This window comes from Eubalaena glacialis, chromosome 1, assembly GCF_028564815.1.
Source record: "Eubalaena glacialis isolate mEubGla1 chromosome 1, mEubGla1.1.hap2.+ XY, whole genome shotgun sequence".
In the NCBI taxonomy this organism is placed as follows: domain Eukaryota; kingdom Metazoa; phylum Chordata; class Mammalia; order Artiodactyla; family Balaenidae; genus Eubalaena; species Eubalaena glacialis.
This window is the reverse complement of record NC_083716.1, coordinates 25861398-25887510: the sequence shown is the minus strand read 5'-3', so window position 1 is coordinate 25887510 and position 26113 is coordinate 25861398. Positions and strand designations below refer to the sequence as shown.

At 52.7% G+C, this 26113-nt stretch overlaps 1 protein-coding gene across 1 annotated transcript in view; it reads left to right on the top strand.

Annotated features, from left to right (window-relative positions):
- Window positions 1-22949, top strand: part of NEURL1 (neuralized E3 ubiquitin protein ligase 1) — an 80546-nt gene extending 57597 nt beyond the window's left edge. Inside the window, exons 2-6 of the mRNA XM_061193685.1 lie at window positions 2669-2910; window positions 3542-3863; window positions 15944-16633; window positions 19838-19984; window positions 20521-22949. Of these exons, the coding sequence (XP_061049668.1) occupies window positions 2669-2910; window positions 3542-3863; window positions 15944-16633; window positions 19838-19984; window positions 20521-20759 (1640 nt within the window). The 3' untranslated portion in view covers window positions 20760-22949. The remainder of the gene's footprint in view (window positions 1-2668; window positions 2911-3541; window positions 3864-15943; window positions 16634-19837; window positions 19985-20520) is intronic.
- The last annotated feature ends 3164 nt before the right edge of the window (window positions 22950-26113 follow it).

Below are 26113 nucleotides of genomic sequence, written 5' to 3'. Positions count from 1 at the left end.
CTTAGTTTCTGTTTCATAGAATTGGTACCAGTGGGACAGGGTGGAAGGAGAGGAAGGGTTTTAAAAGGGGTGGAGGCCCTGCAGTTGCTCCGTGGACTGTGTCTGCATTTTTGTAAAAAACTGGCTTCGCTCAGCGTGATGATTTTGTGATTCATCCGTGTTGCTGCTACTGTCAGTAGTTCATTCCTTTTTCACTGCTGAGTAGTATTCTGTTGTATAGACGTACCACATTTGTTATCCATTCACCCAGCAGGTATTTCTTCTTTGATGCTTTCATTTCTGCGTATGTACACAGCCCTAAACAGTGTGTGATGTTACCTTTCACCAGTAGTATTTTTTGAAAGCAAGAGGCAAGCTCTTTCTGAGGCTGGCCTGAGCCCAGTGGGTACCTCTTCTAGGTGGGGCACCTATATCCAGTGCCACACTTTGCTCTCACCTCAACTGTCCCCTTCCGTGGAATGACCTCCCCTGCTCTGTGCTATTCAGGGGTCACTCAGCTTCTTCGGGTGGCCTTCCCAGACTGTCTGGGTCTCCTCTGAGCAATTCCAGCCTTCACTGCTTGGCGGCTTTCAGAGCCCTTGAGCACCATTCTTGGTTCCTTAGTGAGAGCAAGGTGAGCCCTGCCTTGTGCTGCCCTCAACTCGTGGGTCTGGCATGCAGGAAGCAACTCCAGAGAGGCCAGGAGGCTGATGCTCAGGGTATCTGGCTGGCTCTGGACTGTAGATGCTGGTGTCTGGGGCCCTTTGGGAAGGAGGAAGCAAAGATGCAAAGTGATGCAAACCAGTGCAAATACTGGACCAAAGTCTGGCCTTCCTGCCTCCTGGGATTCTCCCCTCCTTCTCTCCTCTCTGCCTGTCTTCCATCCCCTTCCTGGAAACCCCTCCCCTCCCTTTAGGGAGGGGAAGGCCTCTGGGCTAACCAAGCTTTCTGTATTATTAAATTCTTGCCTTGGAGGGACCAAAATTTGAAACATCCCAGATGGCCTCAGTCACATTCTGTGGTTTTCTACTTCCCCACCCCATCTTCCCCATCCTCTGTGTCTCTTCTCAAGATGACCGGATGGGCAGGAGCTGCCCTTCCTGATGGATGAGACACAGATCTTGGGGAAGAAATGAACCCCCCACTCCGAGCCCCCAGCTGCCAAGGCTGTGCGTTAATGCTACCAATGCTGCTGATACATGGCTTAGAGTCATGGAGTGGAGGCCACTTATTGTGCCAGAGAGGGGAAGTGACTTCCCCAAGGTCACATGTCCAGTTAGTGACAGACACAAGCCACCTGGCACCACATCCCATGTTCTTTCCTCTCTCTGCCCTGTCTCCTGGATGCCAACCTCACATGTTTGTAAAGTGCCTTATGAACCAAGCCCTGTTTATGGAAGAAAGCACAGTGCCTCCCTGGCTAGGGGTTCTTGAAGCAGATCCGAGTTCCTAGGAAGCCTGAGCGAAGAGGCCTGCCTGTGTCCAAGATGTTGTGGGCATGGGCAGTGTAAAGAAGGAAGGCAGCCTGGGGAGGAGGGAGGAGGGAGGAGGGAGGTGGCCCCGGAGGAGGGAAGAGATGGGCATGCTCCTGGGGCTGACGCTGCAGAGGCTGCCTCACTCACCTTCCTGGTCTCCAATGGCAGCCCCATGGTCATGTGTTCACTGCAGCCCAGCCTTGTCAGTCCAGCTCCAAAGCCTTCTCCTCCTCCTCCCCTCCTCCAGGAGGCCTTCCTGGGAAGTGACCTACCTTTTGGTGCTTATCACTGTCTGCCATTTGTATTGCAGTTTCTGTCCCTGTCTTATCTCCCTTCCTGGACTGTTGGCTGCTTGAGGACAGGATCCATGTATGTTTCACGCCTTATCTTCAGTGCCTAGGACAGGGCTTGGTATTCAGCAGATACATAATGAATATTTGTTGAGTAAAATAAATGGTGGTGGTAGTGAGTGACAGTGAATGGTGGTGGATGTTGGTTGTAAATGGTGGCTTATCACAATGCTGGAGGGCGGAAAGTGAATGGTGGTAAATACTGGTGAGGAGCAGTAGATGGTAGTTGGTGGTGGTGGTGGTCTGTGACAGATGGGGGTAGATGGTGGTGGTGGAAGGTGATGGGTGAAGGGTGGGGCAGACGGTGGTGGGAGGTGATGAGTGAAGGGTAGGGGCAGATGGTAGGAGGTGACGGGTGAAGGGTGGGAGTAGATGGTGGTGGGACGTGGGGAGGTGACGGGTGAAGGGTGGGAGTAGATGGTGGTGGGAGGTGATGGGTGAAGGGTAGGGGCAGATGGTGGGAGGTGACAGATGAAGGGTGGGAGTAGATGGTGGTGGGAGGTGATGGGTGAAGGGTGGGGGCAGATGGTGGGAGGTGACGGGTGAAGGGTGGGAGTAGATGGTGGTGAGAGGTGACGGGTGAAGGGTGGGGGCAGATGGTGGTGGGAGGTGACGGCTGAAGGGTGAGAGTAGATGGTGGTGGATAGTAAATGGTGGTAGGTGGTGAAGTGGGAAATAGCAGTAGATGGTAGCAGGAGAAGGAAGGTGGCAAAAAGGGGCAGTGGTGCTAAGGGGCAATGATGGTGGAAATCCTGGGCAGTGGTGACTTCTGCTTATGCCCCAGCCCTCTGCCCTTCCCTAGGGGACCCTGGTCCAGCTCTTGGACTGTCAAATTCTCTGACGCTGTGGCTTGTTCCTTTGCAGACTCCATCGGGGGCCCCTTCCCTGTCACCTCTCACCGATGCCACCACAAGCAGAAGTACTGCCCGCCGGTGCTGCCCGGCGGGGGGCTCCCGGCCACGCCACTGCTCTTCCACCCACATACCAAGGGCTCCCAGATCCTCATGGACCTCAGCCACAAGGCCGTCAAGAGGCAGGCCAGCTTCTGCAATGCCATCACCTTCAGTAACCGCCCGGTCCTCATCTATGAGCAAGTCAGGCTGAAGGTGGGACCTCCCTCCCTGTTCCCGTCACTGCGTCCCCCTGGGGCCTCTGGACTTTCCTGCCAGGCACTGCCTTCTGCTAACGGCCATCACTACCCCCTGCCCCTTCTCTTTCCTCTCTACCACGCTTCTACTCTTCCTCATCCCTCCTCTTTCTCTCTCCTCCTCCTTTCTCCTTCCTCCTTCCTCCTTCCTCCTTCCTCCTTCCTCCTTCCTCCTTCCTCCTTCCTCCTTCCTCCTTCCTCCTTCCTCCTTCCTCCTTCCTCCTTCCTCCTTCCTCCTTCCTCCTTCCTCCTTCCTCCTTCCTCCTTCCTCCTTCCTCCTTCCTCCTTTCTCCTTTCTCCTTTCTCAACCTTCCCTGTGTGACAGAGAAGGAATGGGAGAGGGGAGTGGCCATGGTGAGGTGATGGGAGATGATGGTGGGAGGTGAGAACTAGCTCTCACTTGACTGGTGGGGGCTCCTGGGGGAGGGAGAGGAGCCCAAATAGCGGGTGAGCTGGGCGGTGTGACTCTCCATAGGAGTCTGTCTGGGGGTGGTCTGCAGAGAAGGGCACAGCCCCTTCCCCTTGGGCTCACTGACGGTGGGGGAGAGGCTGGGCTGGGGGCTGTCTGAGGCCAACCCCCTGCCGCCCAGATCACCAAGAAGCAGTGTTGCTGGAGCGGGGCGCTGCGGCTAGGCTTCACGAGCAAGGACCCATCCCGTATCCACCCTGACTCACTGCCCAAGTACGCCTGCCCCGACCTGGTGTCCCAGAGCGGCTTCTGGGCCAAGGCGCTGCCTGAGGAGTTTGCCAATGAGGGCAACATCATCGCCTTCTGGGTGGACAAGAAGGGCCGTGTTTTCTACCGCATCAACGACTCGGCCGCCATGCTCTTCTTCAATGGGGTCCGCACAGCCGACCCGCTCTGGGCCCTGGTGGACGTCTACGGCCTCACACGGGGCGTCCAGCTACTCGGTGAGTGCCCACTCCCTCTGGCCCCTTAGGTGCAGGGCACACTTCTGGTGCTGTGGTCTGACTCGGCTTGGTTCTATCAGGCATGGGGCTCCCTCCCCCACTGGTAGCAGCCCTGGGGCTGAGTGGGCACTGGGACAGCTCTGGGAGCCTTGATGTGAACTGCAGAGCATCCCTTCTTCCAGGCCCACAGCTGTCGCAAGTGGAGCCTGGCGAGATTTCTGCCCTCTGTGGTCCCTCAGGTTGTGCCTTTGAGCAGTGTGCGACCTTCATGATCATGTATGGCAGCCTCAAAGACCCCCTCACCCCCAGGAAGTAATTAATATTAATCATCGTAACTATAGTTTACAGAGCACTTACTGTGTGCCAGGCACGTTGTTATTGCCGTTCTCGTAGCAACCCTGGGAGGCACACTCCCTCACTGGGCCCGTGGAGGTGAGCCTCAAGCTCAGGGAAGTAGTCATTGGCCCTAGGAGGTGCTGCAAGGCTCAGCCCCAGGTGAGCCCTGGCCCCTGGGCTCTGCAGCCTTCCAGGAGGTCCAACCCCAACTTAGTCCTTTCTGCAGGGATATGGGTGAAAGGGGTAGGAGGGGACAGCAGAAGGCACTAGGGGGGCTAAGACTCTTCTGGCTGCTTCTGGGCCCCCAGTGTGAGTAAGGCTACTTCAGGGGAGTGAGAGGGCAGACATCCTGTGGGAGGTGAGGAGGAGGGGCATTAGAAAGTATTCTAGGGCTGCTAAAGTACCAGGCTTCCTGGCAAGGGCACACACAGACCCTAAAATGCCAGAGCTGGCAGGGGCCTCAGAGTCTCAGACTTCCTTGGGTCTCACAGCGAGTTGGTGGCTGAGGTGGGGCTGGAATCCAGGTCACCCGACTCCCAGTCCAGGAATCCCACTTTGCTGCACTTGAGCATGTGTAGGCAAGTGTGTGTGCATGTGCATGTGCACACATAGACTGGGTACAGGTCAACCCATTGGCAAATTGGCTGTGTCTCCAGGAGGATCCTGGATGAACCTCAGCTTTTCCATCTGTAAAATGGGTTGGTAGGAAAATTAAATCCAACTAAAGAGGCTATGAGTAAAGTGCCCAGCATAGTCCTGGGTACCAAGTCGATGCTCAAGCCAATGCTTGCTCTTCCCATCTCCCATCCCTGCCCCCCGTCCCTGCAGAGAAAACTGCCATGGAGGTGGTGGAAAAACGTTTTTTCTTTTTGTCCTTTCTGACTTCAGAGCCTAGGAACAGTGAAGCTCTTTTTTTTCAAAACACTTTTATTTGAGTAAAAAAGATAGATAAAAAGAAAAAAAGACAGTGAAAGTAAAAACAAAGAAATGAGTAATCGTTAGAAGTCTTTCTGTGTGAAGGAGGGATCCATGTCTTACCCAGCTAGTTTCCTCTCCAGGGTGGAATCTTGTGCCTGGTGTGTACAGGACCCTGAGGAATATTTGCAGGGTGGGTAGGGGAGAGTGGTGGGATGGATGGATGACTTGTTAGATGAAGGAAAGGGTTGGGGGCGTGGCTGAGGTAGACCCAGCCCTGCTCACAGACAGCCACAGGCTCACTGGGAGACAAAGCAAACACTCCAGAACAATCAGGGCATAACCCAAGAGACAACAGTAAATCGCTGAACACTGTGGTCATAGGATCTCATCCATTTGCCAAGATGGTTTACATCCAGTTATCTCATTTAACCTTTAACCTCTCAGCAGCTGGCCCTGGAGGGAGTGATTATTATCCCCATTTGTCAGGGAGAAAATTGAGGCCCATGGAAGGCCTGTCCTGTCCGTGTATGGGTGTGGCAGAGCTGGGACTTGAACTGGCTGTTCTGATGCCAAAAGTAGTACCTTTCGCATTACCTGCCCCCTCCCCATCTGCACCCACCCCCCCAGCTGCCGCGGTGGGTTTAAGCAGTAAGTCAGAGGAGGCTGAAGTCAGTGTGGGAGGATGGAGTCTAGGAAGGCTTCTTGGTGGAGGAGGCTTAGGCTGGGCCTACAAGTTCCAGGAGGGTTGGGATGGGGGTGAGGATGAAGGGGACATACTGGGTGAGATGGGGCTTCCAAATCTCAGGGGCCGAGGGAGGGGCTTGGAGAGTAATCTTGAAGGGCCCCACCCTGGGGCAGAGCCCAGGCACTGACCTGGCCCAGCCTCTTTGACTATAAATGGGTTTTCACGCAGTATTTTCAGTTGCATTTGGATTTCCTGTCAGCCTCCTCTCTGTATACCCAATAAGGCCAAGGCCCCAGCTGATTCCCGTCACAGCTGTAAATCACTATAATCCCTGGGCATTTTAAAACACTGATTATGGCCCCTAAAATGAATTAGCAGATTAAAATAGCTCCTCGATTTGTTCTTCCTAAATTGATTTTTTTTGTGAAGAAAGGAGAGACCCACCCAAGTTATCTTCGGAGGTGGGCCTGCTGCTCTATGCCCTCATTCCATGCCCCTGCCCCTGCCCCTGGGACACACCTGCTGCCCTGTATAGTCTCAGGGTCCATTTCCCTCCCTATCCTCCCCACTTCTCATCTCCCCCTCTCTCCTCACCTGCCACGTCACTGCACCTGTGTCTTTCTGGGCCTCTCTCTCCCTCTACCCAGATCCCGCTGGCTCCTCTGCTTTCCCTTGTCTTCCTCCTCAGCTGAGTTTCTCCTCTGAAGAAGTCACTCTCTGTCTTGGGGGCTCTGAGGATGGGCCTGTCTTTCCTGGGGTGATTGTCCCCCAAAACCATGGCTCATCTTTAGAGATTACCTGCCAGGCCTGCCCCCTCGCCTCTTGCCTCCACCTGGAACCTGTGGCCAAAGCCCTCCAAGCTCCTCAGCCCAGAGACATCCTGGGCTCCCTGGCACATAGTAGGTCCACAAGTCAGGCCATGGACAGATTGGCCGTCTTCCCGCCAGAGTGGAGGCAAGGGCAGGTGTCTCTCCCTGATTGACACCTCCAGGTGGGGTCCCCATCCCCACCCCCCACTGCCCTAACCATCACCTAGGCCCCCTGATGCCCGTGCCATGGCCCCAGCAGACCTGCTTCAGGCCTTCCAGGCTCCCTGTTACGCTGGAGTTCACAGCAGATCACCCTCTTCCCTCTGGGCACCCTGGCCCAAGCCCAGGCTGGTATCTCCAAGAATAACAGCTTCCTACCTCCAGGAAGAAGGACCTGCCAGCAACTAAATAAATACAAGTTTTATGGGGTGATTAATACTTGGAGAGATAAGTTCCTATCCCAGTTTTCAAGGTCTCCCTCCTCCTCTCAGAAGTGTTGGTTCAGGAAGAGCAGCTGTGGATCCTGGCAGAAAGCTGGTGAGCCAGGAATCCATTTGTAGGGTGTTCCTGCGCACCCCGCTGTGCCCACCACAGCCTAGGTGCTGTGCAGGGGTCGGAGGAGACACTAGAATTGGAAACCCAGCCCCTCTCCTTAAAGAGTGTTTATATTGGGGGGCATGCCATATGACTGCTCTGAGGTGATCTAAATCCAATACTGCAAAAAAGTGTGGCTGAAGAATAAAACGGGGCCGGGGGGTGCAGCTGGGGAGCAATCCAGAAGGACTTCCTGTAGGAGATGAGTTTCAAGTCAGAAACCAGGGGAGGTGAAAAGAATGGACTGGTTGAGGAGGAACAATTTAGGCCAGACAGGAGGGGTGTGCATTGGCACAGAGGTGGGGAATTGGCGGTCAGTCGGGGAGCAGATCCTTCAGGGGATGGGATGAAGTGGGAAGATAGTGGATGACTTGCGGAGAGCAGGTGTGTACGGGTGTGGGTATGCTCATGCATCACAGAGGAGAGAGCCAAGAGAGTAGAGAGCTTCCAGCAGCTTCTTGCTGTCAAGTTTTTCAGTAAGAGGAAATGTGGCCCAGAGATGGGGAGGGGCCTACCCAAATTCTCCCAACTAGTCAGAAGCCAGGCTGGGCCTGGAATTCAGACCTCCCAGCTGATGTGGGCACAAGGTCAGTGTGAGAAGACTTATTGCCACATCAAGATGTCTGTGGCTGAGCCCAGGAGGGTGTTAGGAGGCCATTAGGGGGGCTCCCAAGGACTCATGGTGTCATCCTAGGTCTTGGTAAAAGACCCCACCTGCCTACTGAGGAGAAAGATGTACAGAGACTCTCAGGGTAGCTTTCTGGGGGCCAGGCTGCTGCTGCACCAGTTTCTGGGGTGGTGGGCCAGCGTGGCTGCTCAGCATTGAGAGGCCTGGGCCTCTCCGTAGATAAGGCCTGGGGTCAGGTCTCTGTCCCGGGTGTGCCTCAGCTTGTGGTACAGAGCGTGAGGCATCCTGGCCGGCTGAGGACCACAGTGCCATCTGGGGCTTCCGCTTCCCAGGCTAAACCAATATTTATCTTCAGCTGTGGCTGCCAGGGGCCGAGAGGCAAATATTGGCTTAAGGAGCCCGAGCCAAGCTCTTGGGATGGAGAAAGAGCTGAGGATGCTGATAGTCATTTCTTCCTTTTTGATGGTTTTCATTTCTTTTTTTTTAAATTTTATTTATTTATTTATTTTTGGCTGCGTTGGGTCTTCATTGCTGCGCGTGGGCTTTTCTCTAGTTGCGGCAAGCGGGGGCTACTCTTTGTTGTGGTGCGTGGGCTTCTCACTGCGGTGGCTTCTCTTGTTGCGGAGCACGGGCTCTAGGCACGCAGGCTTCAGTAGTTGTGGTTCGCGGGCTCTAGAGCGCAGGCTCAGGAGTTGTGGCTCACAGGCTTAGTTGCTCTGCAGCATGTGGGATCTTCCCGGACCAGGGCTCGAACCCGTGTCCCCTGCATTGGCAGGCGGATTCTTAACCACTGCGCCACCAGGGAAGCCCTTCATTTCTTCTTAGTTAAAAAAAAAAAAATCTTGCTGTTCTTTCTGCTTCGGAGACTCTTCCACGTGCTTCTTTTTTGCTCACCTCAAATTCTGCCAGTTATATCAAGGCCCAGTACCAAACCCTCCCCTCCACCAGGGAGCCTTCCCTGACCTCCCGTGTTCTTCGTGACCCTTCCTCTTCCTGAAGCGAGTGGAGGTCTAAGCAGTATCAGCAGTTCTGCATCATATATTGTCCTCTTTAAGAATACAGTAGAAATCCTCTTTGTCTATATTATAAAGAAAGTTATTACTGTACCTATTTTGCAGATAAGGAAACAGAGGCTCAGAGAGGTCTGATAACTTGTCCATGGTCACACAGCTTGGTGAAGCTGGGACTTGAGCCCAGAAGTGTGGGCTACATTAATTCCCAGCTTCTCTAAATATGAGTCTCTCTGGTCTCCCTATAATGTCTAGATACCCCCTCAAGGGTGGGGATTTTGGCCCCCTTATGTCTTCCAGAATAGAGCTTGTGAGAGCTTCAGGCCTCAGGGATCAGCCATATGTGTTGGGCACAGATAGGCCACCAGGGCCCCGGCAGAGTCGAAGAGGGGCAGTGGGTGCCCAGCATCCTGTTTCAGTGGTGAGGGTAGGTCTGCCTGCCTTGTAGTTCCCTGAAGGCTCTTGAGGGTTTTGTTTGATTCTGTTGTTCACAGCGTGCTCTAGTTTTCTACCAGAATGAATATATATAAAATACAACCATATATAATTGCCAATATTTGGCTGTTTGTAATGTCCAGAAATGGCAATTTTATGTGTTTCCATCTAGTATCTCTTTGGCCCAAGATATAGTTCTGGGGACCTTGGAGAGACCTGGTGGCCCAGAGTGGGGTGTGTTTAGGGGAGGAGCTGGGGCCTTGTAGTATTGGGGACAAAGCTGTCATTTCAGAAGCAGGAGACCTGACTGAATCGACTCCACTTGGCCATTCACTAGCTTTGGGCAAGTCTCTCAGCGTCTCTATGCCTCAACCGCCTTGTCTGTTATTTGGACATAATTATACATGCACCATGTACCTCACAGATATTCTGTGAGGCTCACATATGTAAAAGTGTTTATACAAATGGGAAGGGCTGTCTTTTTAGGTTAAAAAGGAATATCTAAAAACACCACCAAAATAGACATTCCCCTGCCAGTCCTCTCATTGGAAGAGGGAGCCTTAAAACCAAGTCCCTGTGTCTGGATGAAAGTCAAACCATGCGATCTAAACTGTTTCTTGGGACGAGATCTATGGTTCTCCAGCTGGGTTCCTTGGAGCACTGGGATTCCACAGAGGCATCTCTGAGGCAGCTGCGTGGCAGGGCTCTGTGGCCACCTCTTAGACTTCAAGCAGAGTTTTCCGTTCCATTGGATGAATGATTCCACTGCTTGAAAAAAAAGTTTGAGAACCACCAGACCAGATGATTCTGAGAATCTATACATCTAAGATCCTGTGGCTTGAAGATTCTATAACTCTAAGAGTCTATGACTCTGAGTGATTCTGGGACATTCTGCCCTTCCCTCCGTGAGCCTCAGAAAGTGTGTTTGTTTCTCCTAGCTTTCCCGTGGTCGGGTTTACATGGAGAGGGTGGAGGTGGTGTGGGCTCAGGGCACTGCCCAGAAGGGTGGAGAAACCCCTCGCCCATCCAAGCCATGTACCCGTCCTCCTGGCTCCTTCTCCTGCTCCGTGCCAGCTGCGGACCGGCAGAAGGATGTTTATGGACACAGTAAATGGGTTGGCGCGCCTTCCAAACAGGGGCCGGCAGAGATCTGCCAGCAGGCTGGGCGGCTGCAGGCTGACCTGTGGTTAAAGATTATCCAGCGCTGCGGATGTGCGAATCTAAACAAACAAGACTTGGGCTGATGGCAGGCCCTGCTTCAAAGGAGCCTCTGCTCCAGTTCCCAGGCCCTGCCTTGGTTACCCCGCACTGGCCGGCAACGTGGGGGGCTGAGTGGGTCTCTGGGTGGGAGCTGGCCCTGGTGCCCTCCGCCTGGCGCCTCTTCCTCCACTCCTTTCCTTTCTCCTCACTGGTTTTGCTCAGACTGTTCTCCCCAGACATTTGCTAATGCAGTTTTCCCACCCGAGTGGCTCTCACTTCTGTCAGTCCAGACCCTCTTGTCCTTCAGGGCCTGGGTCAAATCTTGTTTTTCCTGAGATGCCATCTCTGAACAACTGTGACTGTTAGAAAAACTTTCCTTGCATGGATCCAAGTGTCCTGTACCCACTCCTTGGGGCCCCCTCTGAGCCTTCTCTTCTTTAGGATAAATCTCCCTTTTAGGATAATGCTGTCCAATTGAGGCTAAGAACTTCTGTTTCAGAGTGAGTCAAAGTAGAGGATAGATGGCCTTGAGAAGTGGTGAGCTTCTTGTCCCCAGGGGCATTCTAGCCAAGGCTGGGTGAGAACTTGGCAGAGATAAACAGATTTCCTCATTCTCCTCTGAGGTCCTGTCTTACCTGAGACACTAAGAATTTTGTAACAAAATTGTACTCAAATATTTTCATGCCTCCAAGCTTCCAATCTCCCAAGGGCTACTGGCTCCCCAGGGCCCAGGTCCTGGCTCTCCCTCTCCTTAACCCCTGCCCAGGGCTGGGCACACAGGGGGTCAATGAGTGGGTGCCCTGAGTGCCACCCTGAGGGGAGGAAACCCTGGCCCAGGCCTCCCTGCCCTTTGCAGGGTCTGGCTCTTTCTGCCCGGGCCCAGGGGATCTGCAAAGCCAGCACCAGGCACCAGATTAGGCAGGAGCTGAAGACTGACAAGTTCTCTCCTGAAAGATGGGACACGAGAGGGGAGCCAGCTTTGCAGCTCCTCCCATGGCCCTGTGCCACCCCTCCCCTATCATAAACACCTCCAAGTGGGCAGCTGTGTGTCCCAGGCACGGATTAAATAACTTGTTGCTTCAAACATGGGGCCACCCCACTGCTTGGGGGTCACAGGCTGGCCCTCTGGGTTTTCCAAGCTGTACCCCAGGGTGCAGTCCTGGGCTGAGGTTCGGCCCATGGTTGTTCTTCCCTGGCTTCGGGGGCCCGGACCCTTCCCTGACCTCCAGCTTGATGTGGACTCACATCAAGGTGATGTGACCTTTGCCTTCCCCTCTGTGGAGGGTGCTCTGACCAGTTCCTCCATCTCAGGTTTCATCTATTTCAGGGCCCCGCGCAGCCGGGCACACTGATGGGATGGTTATTTTGGAGCTTGCTGGTGGCCTGCAGCTGCTCCTGACCCCGAGGGGTGGAGGGGATGGGAGAGAAGACATACTTGGGCTGGGCACTGGCCCCAGAGATTCCATTTTTAGCTGTTTCCCAGCATCTCCTGTACCTCCTCTCCTAACTCCTGTGATATTTCAACAAAGGCCAAAGGGATCTCTTTCCTACCCCTTCCCCTCTCTCTCTCTTGGCCCACTGTTTCTCCTTCTTTCTCTTCTTTCATCTCTAATCACCATTTGTAGCTTCTCCTTCCTGGTCTTTAGTCAGTAATGTCATTCAATGATTTTGTCCTGGGTGCTTATCATGACTGATGGAAAGTCCTAGGTTCAAAAAGTTAGTTGTCTGAGTGCAGGTGGACCTGACTTTGGTTGATAAACTCAACCTGAGCAAATGGTAATAACTGAAGTTATCAAGTATCCAGGTGCCAGGGGCTTCTCAATCTACCTTTGATCCCTGCGACAACATCGCAAAGCAGGTATTAGTACCCCTGTTCTCATGGAGAGCGATCGGGGGCTGGAGGACAGTTGCTTACCCACAGGCCACCAGCCAAGTGCTGGATCAGACATTTAAACCCAAGCCCATGCATATTCTTCTGAACCATGTAGCATGAAAACAATAACAATGACTCATATTAACCTCGTGATTATTATTGTGCCAGGTACTCTACTAGGTGCCCTAGGTACTGTATTCCACCTCATCTTCTCAGCATCCCTTCCGAGGGGAGTACTAGAGTCCATATTTTATACCAATAAGTAAATGCTGATTTCACTGCTGAAGAAGAGAGTCCCAGAGGGGTTAAGCTATTTGTCCAAGGTCATACAGCCAGGAAATGGCAGAGCTAGGATTTGAACCCAAGCTGATGACTTCTGAGTCCTTGCACTTAACTATGCTCCTGTCTTGCCTACCAGTATATGGATTTTGTTAACCAAAAAACCTAAAATACTTTTAGGTTGCATTATTAGAAGTATAGTGCACTTATCAGGGGAGGTGTGATGGCCACATTGTGCCTTGAGCTGGTCAGGGCACATCTGGAATACTGAGTCTGGTTGTGTTCATTGTCTAAGAGGTGGGAAGGTGTGTGGGGAGTCTGAGTATTCCCTGAGGAAAGCTGTCCTCAATGTGGGGCTGAGAGGCAGCCCCAGAGGTAGTAGGTATAAATACAGGGAGGTTATGAGTGAGCCCTAGAAAGTAAACTGTATAAAGAGCAACACATGATAGGTGTGTGTTTATATGTACAGATTTGTGTGGAGTGATCATTTTATTTGGGTTGATACACAGGCTGCTCATTTTCATTATCTAGCAATTTTGTATAAAAATAGCAAGTTATTTGTAAACACTGCCAGAATATTTTCTAGCTGGTTTGTAATTTTTTAAGAGTTACTTTGTTTGTGTTTGTTGTGGTGGTGGCGGTTCTTGTGTTGATTTTTATTGTAAGTGTAGATCTGTAAATTCAATGGCAGTATTTAAAGCTTCAGCATGACACCTTGTGTGTATGAGAGGAGGGATTTCAAGGAAGATGCCTTGAAGAGTGAGTTGGGTGGCAGTTGTCAGTTGTGGGAATTTCTTTTCCTATGGGGTATGTGATTTTGTCAAAAGGAAGTATTTCTCCCAAAATTGGGAGTAGGCAAACTACCAATCAGTTAAGCTTTGTGTGTATGCTAGTTTAAAAAAGATAATATGTAATATAATGTAAAAAAAAAAAAAGCTTTTATGGTGGATTTTGTAAATTTGTTACAGGGTAACCTGTTTTCTAGCTGTGATCTTACCACTTCAAATGGGTGTAATTTGAATAAATTTTGTATGGTAAAGGATCAATAAAATGAAGAGTTCAAAAAAAAAAAAAATACAGGGAGGTAGATTTCAGTTTAAGAGTAGGAAACATTCTCCTTAAGACAGAGTAGCTCAGCAGTGGCACTACTGGGAGGTAGCGGGTATATTCAAGCAGAAGGGGACTCCTGAAGGGGCAGAGAGCAGGAGAGCTCACATTCCAGCCCCATTCAGGAATCTGTTCTGAGGGTCTGCCCAGCTCCATGGGCTCTGGCCTGATTGTCCTGAGCGTGTCGGGTGGGCTGGAGAGAGGAGTGTGGGGGGTGTGTGTGTGTGGGCCCCCATGACAGCCTTGTTCCCACAGGCCCGGCTGGGCATCTCTGAGCCACTTGTTTCCTCCTCACCCTGTTTCCCCATCCCTTCTCCTCTCTGTCCCCAACCCTCTGGACTCCTCAAGGGCCGCTGCCTGGAATCCCTAAGGGGTGGGGGAGCAGGGGCTGTTCCCTGGGGTCCAGGTCAGCCCACAGCCCTCCTCAGCCCGCCACTATTGTCTCCCGTGTCTTGCCCTCCTCGCCTCTGCCTCTCCGCAGCCCCCCAGCCTCTCTGCACCATTACTGTCACAGAGTCAATTCCCTGGAATAATCACATTTTCCAGTCGGCTCCCTCCTCCTTGCCAAACACGATGCTGGGAATCCTGACCAGCCAGGCCCCAAGAGGCTTCTCCAGAGAAGCAGGAGCCTTGGGGGGAGGGCCGGCCCAGCACCCTCTCCTTGCTGGGGTCCAAACAACACTGTTCCTGGGAGGGGCAGGGGAGCTGGGGGAGAACAAAGATAGAGAGGCTTTAGAGAGCATCTCTAGATTCAGCTGGAGCTGAATTCTGGCCTCTGTGGCCCCTACCAGTCCAGTCCCCCAAGCTTTGCTCTCACACCAAGCACTCCAGCAGCCCTTACTCAGTTCCTGGAGAGAAAGCACAGATTCTCCCTGGGGGAGGCTCAGAGAAAAGCCTCCTGAGAAGGGACTGGCCCATATGTGAGCTGCGGTGGTACTAGCCAAATTTAGGGACTCCCACAGAACGTGTTCAGTAAACGAGGAGGGCCCAAAAGTGGAGAATGTGGCGTTGGGAGTTGGACAGATCTTGCTTTAATCCTGGATCTGCCACTTCGTGGCTGTCACGTAACATCTCTGAGCTTTATCCCCTGTACAATGGGAACAGCTTCATGGGATGCTTTAAGGATGAAATGCAGGGGTAATTCATCGCACCTGATGACTTTTATTACGAATTATAGGACTCCATAAAGCAGAGATAATCAGCCATTAAAAAAGTATGGTGTCAGAAACATGGTTATTAGTGTAGAAAGGTATTCAGGACACAGTAAATGGAAAAGCTAGTTTTGAAAAAAAATTTGTATAGCAGAGTTCTTCGCCTGGAGTCGATGCCCTGAAATTATCCACGGAATTTAGGGAGAACGCGCATTTTTCTGAGAAGATAGATAAAAGTTGCCACATTTTCAAAGAGATTTGTTACCCGTTAGAGTTAGTTTAAAACTACTGGCGTTTATATAGCATGATTCAATTTTTGTTTTTAAAAAAAGAAATAACTAAAATATATTGAAAAAAGGCTGGAAACTCATACATCCAAATATTAATAGTATTTTCCTCTGGATGGTGGGCTGACAGGAGATTACTTTTTCTTTTTGCTGAACTGTCTTTTCTACAAAATACAGTCTGTATTACTTGTATGATTAAAAAGAGAAAGGGTTTGATTTCCAGTTGTCAGTTTTGAAAGGATAGCTTGGATAAATTCACTTAACTTCTCAGCCTCAGTGTCCTTCCATGGCAATAACTTCACAAGGTAATTGTTGGGGTAAGAACGTCTCTCTGCAATTTGTGCAGAGAGGCGTTCTAGGGTGGGGGGGTTCCCTCTGGCCTCCCAGACGTGTAGGATGTCAGCATGCATTCAACAAATATTATTTACTGCTGCCTTCTAAGTGCTGGGTGCTCTTCTGGCTGCTGGGATTAAAAAGGGAGGGGCCCCAGGAGTTAGGAAAAAAAATCCAATTTTAATAAGCATACTATTTAGAAGTAATCATGTTTTTAGTTTTGGTGTCCTTCCTGCCGGCCTTGATCCTTTGCTTAAACAAATACGTAGTTAGAAGTCCTGCACAACGTTATGTCCTAGCATTTTCTGTGCCATTAGAAACCCGGTGCGTCTTACTGGTGCGCGCTTTAAAGACCAGTGGGAGGAGGTGCGCAGGCGATGGGGACTGGGCGCTGTGGCCCGCGTGATGGTTGCCCTGTCTCCCTCCCCGCCGCAGACAGCGAGCTGGTGCTCCCGGACTGCCTGCGGCCGCGCTCCTTCACCGCCCTGCGGCGGCCGTCGCTGCGACGTGAGGCCGAGGAAGCGCGCCTCTCCGTGAGCCTGTGCGACCTCAACGTGCCGGGCGCCGACGGCGACGAGACCGCGCCGGCCGCCGGCTGCCCCATCCCGCAGAACTCGCTCAACTCCCAGCACAGCCGCGCTCTGCCAGCGCAGCTCGACGGCGACCTGCGCTTCCACGCGCTGCGCGCCGGCGCACACGTCCGCATCCTGGACGAGCAGACGGTGGCGCGCCTGGAGCACGGGCGCGACGAGCGCGCGCTCGTCTTCACCAGCCGGCCCGTGCGCGTGGCCGAGACCATCTTCGTCAAGGTCACGCGCTCGGGCGGCGCGCGGCCTGGCGCGCTGTCCTTCGGCGTCACCACGTGCGACCCCGGCACGCTGCGGCCAGCCGACCTGCCTTTCAGCCCCGAGGCACTGGTGGACCGTAAGGAGTTCTGGGCCGTGTGCCGCGTGCCCGGGCCCCTGCACAGCGGTGACATCCTGGGCCTGGTGGTCAACCCCGACGGTGAGCTGCACCTCAGCCACAATGGCTCCGCGGCGGGCATGCAGCTGTGCGTGGACGCCTCGCAGCCGCTCTGGATGCTCTTCGGCCTGCACGGGGCCATCACGCAGATCCGCATCCTCGGTGAGTGCCCCCGGCCACGTGCCCGCCTTCCCCGAGGTGCACCCGGAGGCTGGCGCCTCCAGACCCAGCCTTCCCTGGAGGAGGGGCGTGTCTGGGTAGGGGGAAAGAGCGCCCACCCCGCCCTTCATGGGGTCTAGTCAAAGAGTCACAGACACCGAAGATGAGTTCTGGGTGGGACTCAATTATCTAGTCCATAGTTCTCAGATCTCACCAGATAAACCCTGGAGAGGGGGAGAAAAGCGGGAAACATTGAGTTTCACGCCCAGAATCTGATTCACCCACATTCCCACAGATACGTAAACAGTTCTCTTACACATTGCCCAGTGGCCATTTAAAAATGGGAAAAAATAAAATTGTTTCCACCAGCAGCGAACTTTTTGAGGCTCAGTTTCCATTTCTCCTAAAATGGGAATAAAGGTCTCTGCCTCTAAGGATGGTTGTGTGTCTAAATAAGAAAAAGAGGTTGGTATGTCAGTAGCCAGGTATCTCTGCAGAGTGGTGCCTAGATTGGGGGTCTGTGGGGAATCTCCGAGCAGAGGGCCTTGGAGGAAATGGGGTTGCAGATGTCTGGGCCTTCCTGGGTTTGAATGGACAGAGTTTGAATGGACTGGGTGATGCAGACTTGTGTAAGCCAGGTTTTCCAGAGTGTTCTGCAGGATAGGTGTCCATTGAAAACGGGTCCTTGGGTCCAAAATGTTTGGGAAATACTGAGTTTTTAAAAAGAAGGCGATTCTTTACTGTAGAACTTCTCAGAGCCTTTAATATACAATGTGAACCTTTAGGAGAGGGTGGTGGTGGTTATGGTGTCCAGCTTTTCCAAGCTCGTTTGACCAGAAATCTCTTTTTACGTGTATCTTCAGGAACCTCTGGTACCCCAGAGTGAGCAGGTGTTCATGCTTTCCAAGTGCTGGTCTGCTCTGCAGCAGCATTAGACTCACTCGGAGAACCTACTACAGTGCAGATTCTTGAATCCCACCTCCAGAGATTTTGATTCTGTAGATCTCGGATTAGGTCCTGGGCATGTGATTTTTTTTTTTTCCTTCAGCAAGTTTGCTTAGACACATTTGGAGACCCCTGGGTCTCACAGGCCCTGACCTAGACCTCATCCCAAGAGGCTTCATAGACAAGATAATGTGTGTATGTGAGTGAGCATGAGTTTACGCTATAAGATTGGCATACTGTGTCTAGGCACACGTGAGTAACTAAATGTGTGCGTATTTGTGTATGTAATGCTGTTGGTGATTGTGAGAGTGTGTGAGAGTTTTGTGAAATCAGATAAAATCAGTGGAGACTTCCTCCTCTGGAGAGAGACCAAATGAAGATGGAGTGTAAAATAAATTTAAAAAGGAATAAAAAGAAATGGGGCTGGGGTGCTAAGAAGTTAGGATTGGGGGAAAATAAGTCAGGAAGGAGGTGAAAAGAAATCAGGCTAGATGAAAAGCCATCAATCAGTAAGGAAAGAAATTGGGGTGAAAATTCAGGATGGAATAAAAACAAATCGGACTGGGGTGCAGAAAAAAAAAATCAGGTTGAGGTACAAAGATATTTGGCTACATTCACCAGAAGACACTGTTCCTCAGATGAAGGAAATAACATAACGGCAGGGTACCCTCTTGCCTCAGCACCATCCAATAATAGATAAGTAGCTTTCCAGTGAAGCTTCTGTTGCCCAAAGAGGCTTACTAGACTGGAGCAAAGGAGAAGCTTAAAAACAGACAAGCAAAAACAACCCAGGACTTAAATGTCCCCAAAGGGAAGTAGGTCAAGGTGGGTGTTGAAGAATAATCATTCAAAATTTAATATAGGCTAAACAGAGTGCTCCTGAGCTGTTTGGAGAATTCGGCATCTCAACTAACAAACTGGTGTTAGGGGATCCTGACTGACTCTAAAGGAAAAACAAATCAGTGACAATGTATGAAGGATAATTATTTACCTTATAGAGGAATGCTTTGCTTTGTTGAAGGCCTAAGTGAACTAAGAGTGGAAAGATATTTCCTTCACTCCAAAACTACAATTTCATGCTTAATGGTGAAACATTAGAAATATTCTTATTAAAGTCTGGAATATGGTAGAGATGCCTTATAGTATTGTTCTGAAAATGCTAACCAGTGCAATAAAGCAAGAAAAGCAAATAGGAGGTATGAATTTCTGAAAGGAGATGATAATTAACTTGAAACCTGGTTAACACTAATAAGAGAAATCCTATGGACAGCTAATGAATATTCTTAGAAACAGTGACTAGTAAATGAATTAGAATGAATAACTAGTAATAAAAAATATCTCACTGAGCACTTATTTATGTGTAGGGCATTATGTTAGGGCCTGTGGGAGACTTACAGGTGAATCAGACTTCCTGCTTTCAGGAAGCGCAAGGTTTAAGTAGGGAAACAAAGTTATGTTCCTGGGCAAAGAACAAATAATTTCCTATCCTCTGTGGTTTTTTATTTCCGTGCATGGCGTGTGTGGCTGGTCAGTGCTAGATAGAGATATGTGGTTGTCGGGGGGTGGGGTCAAGGCTGTCCAGACGAGGGGGTTGAGGATAGCCCCAAGAGACTCCCTGGACAGTTAGCTCTTTGAAGGTAAAGGCTCTGTCTGTCTCATTCCCAGTTTTATATATACACAGTGTCTGGTACCTGGTAGGCTCTCAACAAGTACTTGTTGAAGGGAGGAGGGAGGGAGGGATGGAAGGGAAGAGGAAAGCGAGGGAAGAAAGGAAGGAAAGAAGGTTGGGCAGAACAAGTGTGGGAGATGGTGTGGAGTATTTCGAAGGTGCCAATGCAGAGGAGAAGGGGGGTGATGGCACGGGGCTCTGACTAGGATGGTGAGGCCAGGGCTTGAAGGGCCATGCTAGGTGGGAGGAAGGCGACTTTGTTCTCTGGCATGGGAAACCTTGAAGGTGAGGGAAGCATGGGGAAGGGTGGAGGTGGGATTCTAGGCAGGGGGCTTGTTTGGAGATGGCAGATGCAGTAACACCAGAGCATCATGCGTGTGGCCCTCCAATTTGTAGGCGGGAACAGAGAGCTGGGGCAGGGTGCGAGCCAGTTGGTGGAGTCCCACCCTGAGCCTTATGGCTGGGCCGTGTGGTCAGGCTGTACCACCCATTTCTCTCCTGGGAACCTAATAGAGGGGTGGAGATTCGAGCTTTCTCCCAGTGGGCCTCTGAGTGGCTAGTGTGTCCCTCCCTCCTTCCCACCCTTTCTGCAGGCTCCACCATCCTGGCAGAGCGGGGCACCCCATCACTCCCCTGCTCCCCTGCCTCCACACCAACCTCGCCCAGCGCCCTGGGCATCCGCCTCTCTGACCCCTTGCTCAGCACATGCAGCTCTGGACCTCTGGGGAACTCTGCTGGCGGTAAGTAGGCTGGCCCCTCCAGTTCCATGGTGACCATGCCAGACCTCCCACCCTGAGGACCCCATCCCCACCCTCACCCTGGCTGAGGCAGGCATGCAGCCTCTGTATCAGGACTGGGCCCTGGAGGAGCTGGAGATGGGCCCAGTGAACCCTGGTTGAGTGGTGATTTCCGGGGTGTATCCCATCCTGTCCCCCAGCTGGGCAGCTTTCTCCAAAGGACTTATTTAGCACAAAGAACACCAAAGGGTAACTCAGGAGGGGCCTTCCTCAAATGGTTTTGGGCCCCCTTCCTTCCTCCATCCCTCCCTTCTCCTCTCAATGCCTCATGGACACCCTGGCCCCTGGTCTGGGCACTGAGGGGCCAAAGTGGGGCTGTCCAGAGTGTATCCTCTCCTCTCTTGTGCCCAGGAAGTTGGGTGGTAGGTTAGACAGGCCGATCCTGATAAATGGAGGGGGAGAGGCCAGGGGGCTCTCTTCATGAACCTGGGACCAGGCTGGGCCATGTCTCCTCCTGACTGGTGTCCCCTTGCCCCCAGGGACGGCCCCCAACTCACCGGTGAGCCTGCCAGAGTCGCCAGTGACTCCAGGCGGGGGCCCGTGGAGCGATGAGTGCACCATTTGCTATGAGCACGCGGTGGACACAGTCATCTACACGTGCGGCCACATGTGCCTCTGCTATGCCTGTGGCCTGCGCCTCAAGAAGGCTCTACACGCCTGCTGCCCCATCTGCCGCCGCCCCATCAAGGACATCATCAAGACCTACCGCAGCTCCTAGCCCGTCGTGGTGCCCTACCCCTCACGCCGACCTCCTCAGACTCCGGCCCAGCTCCACCTGAGGGGCAAGTCAACAGGGGCCCTTCTCTTCTTCCTCATTTTGGAAATTCTTTTCCCTTCTCATTAAACATGGGAAACAGCCCCTAAAGGTTTGGGGAGGAAGGGGTATCAGGCAGGGAGGTGGGGGCAGAAGCAAATCGCCTGCTCTTCCCTGCACGCTGAGGGGCTAAACTAGGGTCTCAGCTTCTCCTGATCCTTCCCCATCCGGGGTAGATTCCCAGGAGGTCCTTCTAGCCCGTGTGGCACCTTTGTGAGAATTAGAAAGTGTGTCCCTTCCTCTGGGCAGATGTGGCTCTGAGCCCAGACATGTGGCTTGGCTAGTGGAGTGTGGACTTGGACTTCAGCCTCCGTTTTCTCCCTCAGTCAACTGCCCTTGAGCAGTGTACAACCTGCGCAACAGCAGCCCTAGGCAGGCAGCTCCTGAGCTGCTGCCTTACTCTCTAACCTACATCTAACTTCTCCGTCCTTTCTTCCCTGCCCCTTGGGCCTGGAAGCCAGGGGTAAGAAGGCCAGTGGATACCTCTCATCCTGGGCAGGCTGCAGCCTCCATGCCATGTCTGTCTCCCACTCACCCTGGATGGGTGGACAGACAGGCTACAGAAGCCTCCAGGTTCTAGGTCCCTAGACCCCTGGCCTGGTTGAGATGTGGAGGGCCCCTTTCTGATCATAGCCTGTCTGCCCCAGTCATCTTGCTGGATGCTGCTGCCCAGGGGCGGCCCCTTGGTGTGGGCTGGAGAGCAGGGTTTGTCTTCTGTCAGGCTCTCTGAAGAACAGGTTTGCAGCTACCCTCTGTGACTTTTCCTCCCCCATTTTAGTGCTATTCTGGGCCGGGCTGATACTCATAGAGGCTGTAGCATCCCCAGGAGAGGGCAGGGCCCTGGGTTGGGAGTAGGGGGTTCCCTGGAGTAAGAACAGGCTTTTTCCGTATTTTAATTTATTTATTTATTGGGTTTGTAGGGGTTATTTGTTGGGGGGGGGGACTGAATTCCCATCCCCCAGACCCCTAGAAATGCTGTCCTGGTGGGCGGGGTGCCTGGTTAGAGGGGTCAGCAGAGGTAGTCATCACTCAATAGCTTCCCCAGACTGCAGCCCAGAAGTCCATAGCCAGCTTTGCTTACCATGAAGTAGAACTCCAAAGGGGCTGAAGTGGGAGGCCTTCTGACAAATTGTATCCATTTTATAGAGAGGGCAGCAGAGCCTCTGCAGTGCCCTGGGACTAGGGGATCACCCCAGAGCCACAAAATGCCCTTCTTCTTGGGCTGGAGCAGGGTTATCATAATTGGCTCATTATACATCATGAGGCCCAGCAGTTCCCTCCTCCATAAGGACATAAAAAGTTCTGGGCAGGCTGAGGGAGGGAAGGCCAGCTGGCCTCATCATTGTAGGGGTAGGGAGCCTGTTCTTAGGCTCTCCGGTCCCAGGAAAGAGGAGAAGGGAAGGGGATGGGTCCCAGCACCTCTAGGTTCTTAGTCCTGATTCTGGGGTGAGGGAGTGCCCCCGCAGCTGCTCTTAGGTTATAGTCATCTCAGCCCTGCACGCCCTGTCCTGATAGGCCATGGCTGGGGCCCGCTCTGAGTCCTGGCCTAGTCTCCCCCGAGCCTCCCAGCCCTCGTCCCCCTCAGATAGTTTTTTACGCCTGTCGGAGACTGCTTTGCCATATGGCTGGCAGAGCGTGGGATTCTGGACCTGGCCACTGACCAGTTGTGTGGCCCTGACCAGGTCGTAGCCTCTCTGAGCCTCAGCTGCCACCTCTGTGAAGTGATTTTTGGGGTCGGGGAGGGACTTTCCTTGTGACCCTCGGGGGTTCTCTGGTGGGGGCTGCTATGGGGTGGTGTGGTGGGACAGCACAGGATGCCAGGCGGGCCCTGTCTGTACCTGCCTTACAGGGAAGCCACAGTTCTACCGTGGGTCTCCCCTCCCCACTGACCCTGTAGACCCCTTCTGTGGGAGTGGGGTGAGGTGGGGCTGGTGTGGCCCCATCCAGTCAGGGGTCCCCTCTCAGGCAAGGAGAGTTCTTACGTGCAGGGGCTGTGCAGCCTGAGCGTCGGGGAGAGGAAGCCACCGTCCTGTTGTCTCTGCTAGCCTGGAGGTAGCTGCTGCCTCCTCTGTGAACTTGGGTCACCGTGATTGACTGATTGTGAATAAAGGTGATTTCGTACCAGCCTGAGGGCTGTGCTGTGCAGTCTGGCGGGCTGGGGACGGAGGGCAGGCGGGCTGGTGGGTGTGCAGGAGGGGAGTCAACAATCAGGAAAGACTCCCTGGAGAGAGCAGGGGAGGGGGAGGTGGCTGGAGCGTGACCTGGGGCTTGGATGGCAGGGGCCAGAATGCCAGGTGAGCCTCACCGTAAGCTGAAAGGGAGAAGCTACTGCCCCTCGCCGGCCTCCCGGCCTCGGGTCCCTGGATCTGTGAGGAGCAGCAGGAGTCCATGACGCTCCTAAGGCTGAGCCGGGTCTAAATCTGGTGTGCAACCTTTGTGGAGGGGCAGCGCCACCTAGGGGCTAAAGGATGGCAGGCGCTGTGCTGAGCTCCCCAGAACAGGGCCTGCCCGTCTCTCACCCGAAGCCCAGACCTGGAAGCTCAGCTGCCGCTCCCACTGGCCGGTGCGGAGGCCTATGCCAAATGAGTGGCACAGCTAGGCAGAAAAGGGAGGCCTCGGTCAGGGACCTTCGGAAAAACTTTCTAGATGGGCTGAGTACCTCTGGGTGGCTGTAGAAGCTGGAGTGCTGGATGGGGTCCGGGCACAATGTGGGAGTTGAACTCATTTGGCAGGCTGGGCCTCAGAGGGACATGGGATGCTTGCCTTCCTCTCTCCTGGGAGGATGCTCTAGCTGCCCAGCCTCTGCTTGGCCTTGACCAGCCACGGGCTACTCCCCACACCAGGACTGCCCAGCCCTGCTTACTGGAGTCCAGCAAAAGTAGGGGAGGGTCAGGGGCTCTAAGCTGAGGTGCCATGTAGGCCCACTGAATGTGGCTCTTTGGCCCCAAGATCTGTATCTCTCTCTCTGAAAGCCTTGGCCACTGCCCAGAAAGCCTCCCAAAGGCGGGGGAGGGGTGAGGGGGCTTGAGCATGCTTCTCACCAGCAACAGTGGGAACTTACCTGTCCCCCCACCCCTCCAGTGTCCTCAGAGGGCCCGGACCCTGCAGTTCATGTTTCATTTGGGGTGATGTGGCCTTTGCCACTCAGCTGGGTATGTTTTCTTGTGGCAGGGAGAATCAGGAGGTGATTCTGTTCAGTTAAAAAGGCAAAAACTTTATTTAGTTTTCAGGGAAATACAAGATGCATGTAAACATAAACAAAATACAAAACAACCCAAATCTTACAGTCTAGAAGCATGCCAAGACAGTATTTTCTGCAGACCAAAGAATCCCGTCAAAATGATAAAGGACACCTGGAAAGCGGCAGGTCAAGGGGCTGGGTCCCTTCCCCAAGGACGCTGCATTTTTGTGATGAGAACAATTCAAAAACAAAACCCACTATTAAAAATATTAGAAACATGGAGAGAGTTTAGCACCACCATTGAGCCTGGAAATTTTTTAGCACTCAAATGGACAGCACTGGATTCACTGTCCTTTTCTTAAATTTCTCTGCTGAGGGGGAAGAGGGAACAACCTCCTTCAGACCCCACAGATCCCACTAGGAGCTGGGAGGGGTTGAGTGGACACCGTGAGGAGTGCCCCAGAGACATCCAGCAGTTCACATGCAACATGCAGTCCACAAACCCACGCTTCACAAACCTGCCACTGACAGCTGCCTTGTTCAGAAGTCACCTTCATGCAGACCTCCTGTAAACTGGCCCTGAAACCCTTTTGCCATCCTGTATCCTGGATTTAAAGAAAACCTGTTGCAGAGAACAAGCTGTAGATTCAAGAATGGTGGCTCTGTTTACCGTTCTTTCTCTGAAATGCTTAAGAGCAGTATGCCTTGGTCACAGGCCACTAAACATGATGAATGCATCGCACTCCATCTTCTAAGTCAGTCACACCACTGAGGCAGGCTCAGCAAACTGAACCGCCACAGGCATCGTTAGAGATACTCAAGAATAATTGGTGTCAACAGAAGAGCAAACGAAGTTGTCTTCCTCCCAGATATGCTTGATGGTGTGTGGACCCCAAGGTTCCAGTTTGGGGGTGGTGGGTCCCTACTACATGACCCATTATGGTCACTGGTCTCTGATTCAAGCAATTTGAGAGGCTAGCTCTGGATTGGACAAAGGGAGGTGGGCAAACCCAGCCTGGAACCTGAGAGATGGATGAATGTTCTGGAGCCAGGGCCTCAAACTCAAAGACTGGTTTGTTGCTGGCAACTTCTGCTTTCCACTAGGTAAATCAATGACCATTAAGAACCCGCGGGGGACCCAGCTTGTGGCCCAGCAAGTAGCTGTTTCCTGAGGCCAGCTTCTTCTACAGCCAAATCTTGGGGCTTTCCCAACCTGTTCTGGCTGGACCCTTGGGTGTTGAATCACTAAATTCCCTCCCTACCTGCTCTCTTCTTCCTGAAACACTCAGAATAGACTTCCTCCTCCTTTCTAATAAAGACAAAACTCCAGACTCCAAACCCTCTCTCAACCTCCTCATACTCTTCCCTTTCTGCCTAGCAGACCTCCTCTTCCGGAAACCTCCTTCTTGGGGAAGGGGCGGTAAGCCCCAGCCACCCCAAACGCGCACACTCATCTTGCCGACGTGCCTCTCACTCACCTCCAACGTGCTCGATCCATACTTTTGCTTTAAAACGATAATTCTTCCTTTCTCTCTTGCCTCCTGAGGGCCAGCCCATTAGCTAGGATGGAAATGGGAGCAAAGGAGGGACCTTCATCGTAGGGACCCATTCTCTAAGGCCACTAAGTTCTGGGATGGGAGAGGGGGCTGATTGTCAAGGTCAAGTGCAAACTCAATATTAAAAAGATAGGCTCCGGGAAGGGGGATCGCATGGTAAAACCAACATTATAGGCAGCTTGGGACCAAGGCCCAGGAAGACAGAGTCCTCTACCCAGTCTATAAGCACCAGTGTGCCCAACTTCTGGCCTGAGGACCCAGGTGCACAGGACAAAACAGGAGGGATGCTAACTAATATCAGTGGGGCTGTTCTTCCTGAAGTGCAGCTATAGGTCACTGACCCTGTTCTGTCACTGGCTCTGATCACAGAGCTTGAGAACCAGGGGCTGCCCCAACCAGAGATCCTGATTTAGACAAAAAGCTCAGTAATGTCAAGGGGGAGCCCTCCACATGATTCCCATGAAGCGTTCAGTCAGGCCTGCAGTCTAGACCAGGGGTGCTGACGTACACGCACGGGTAGG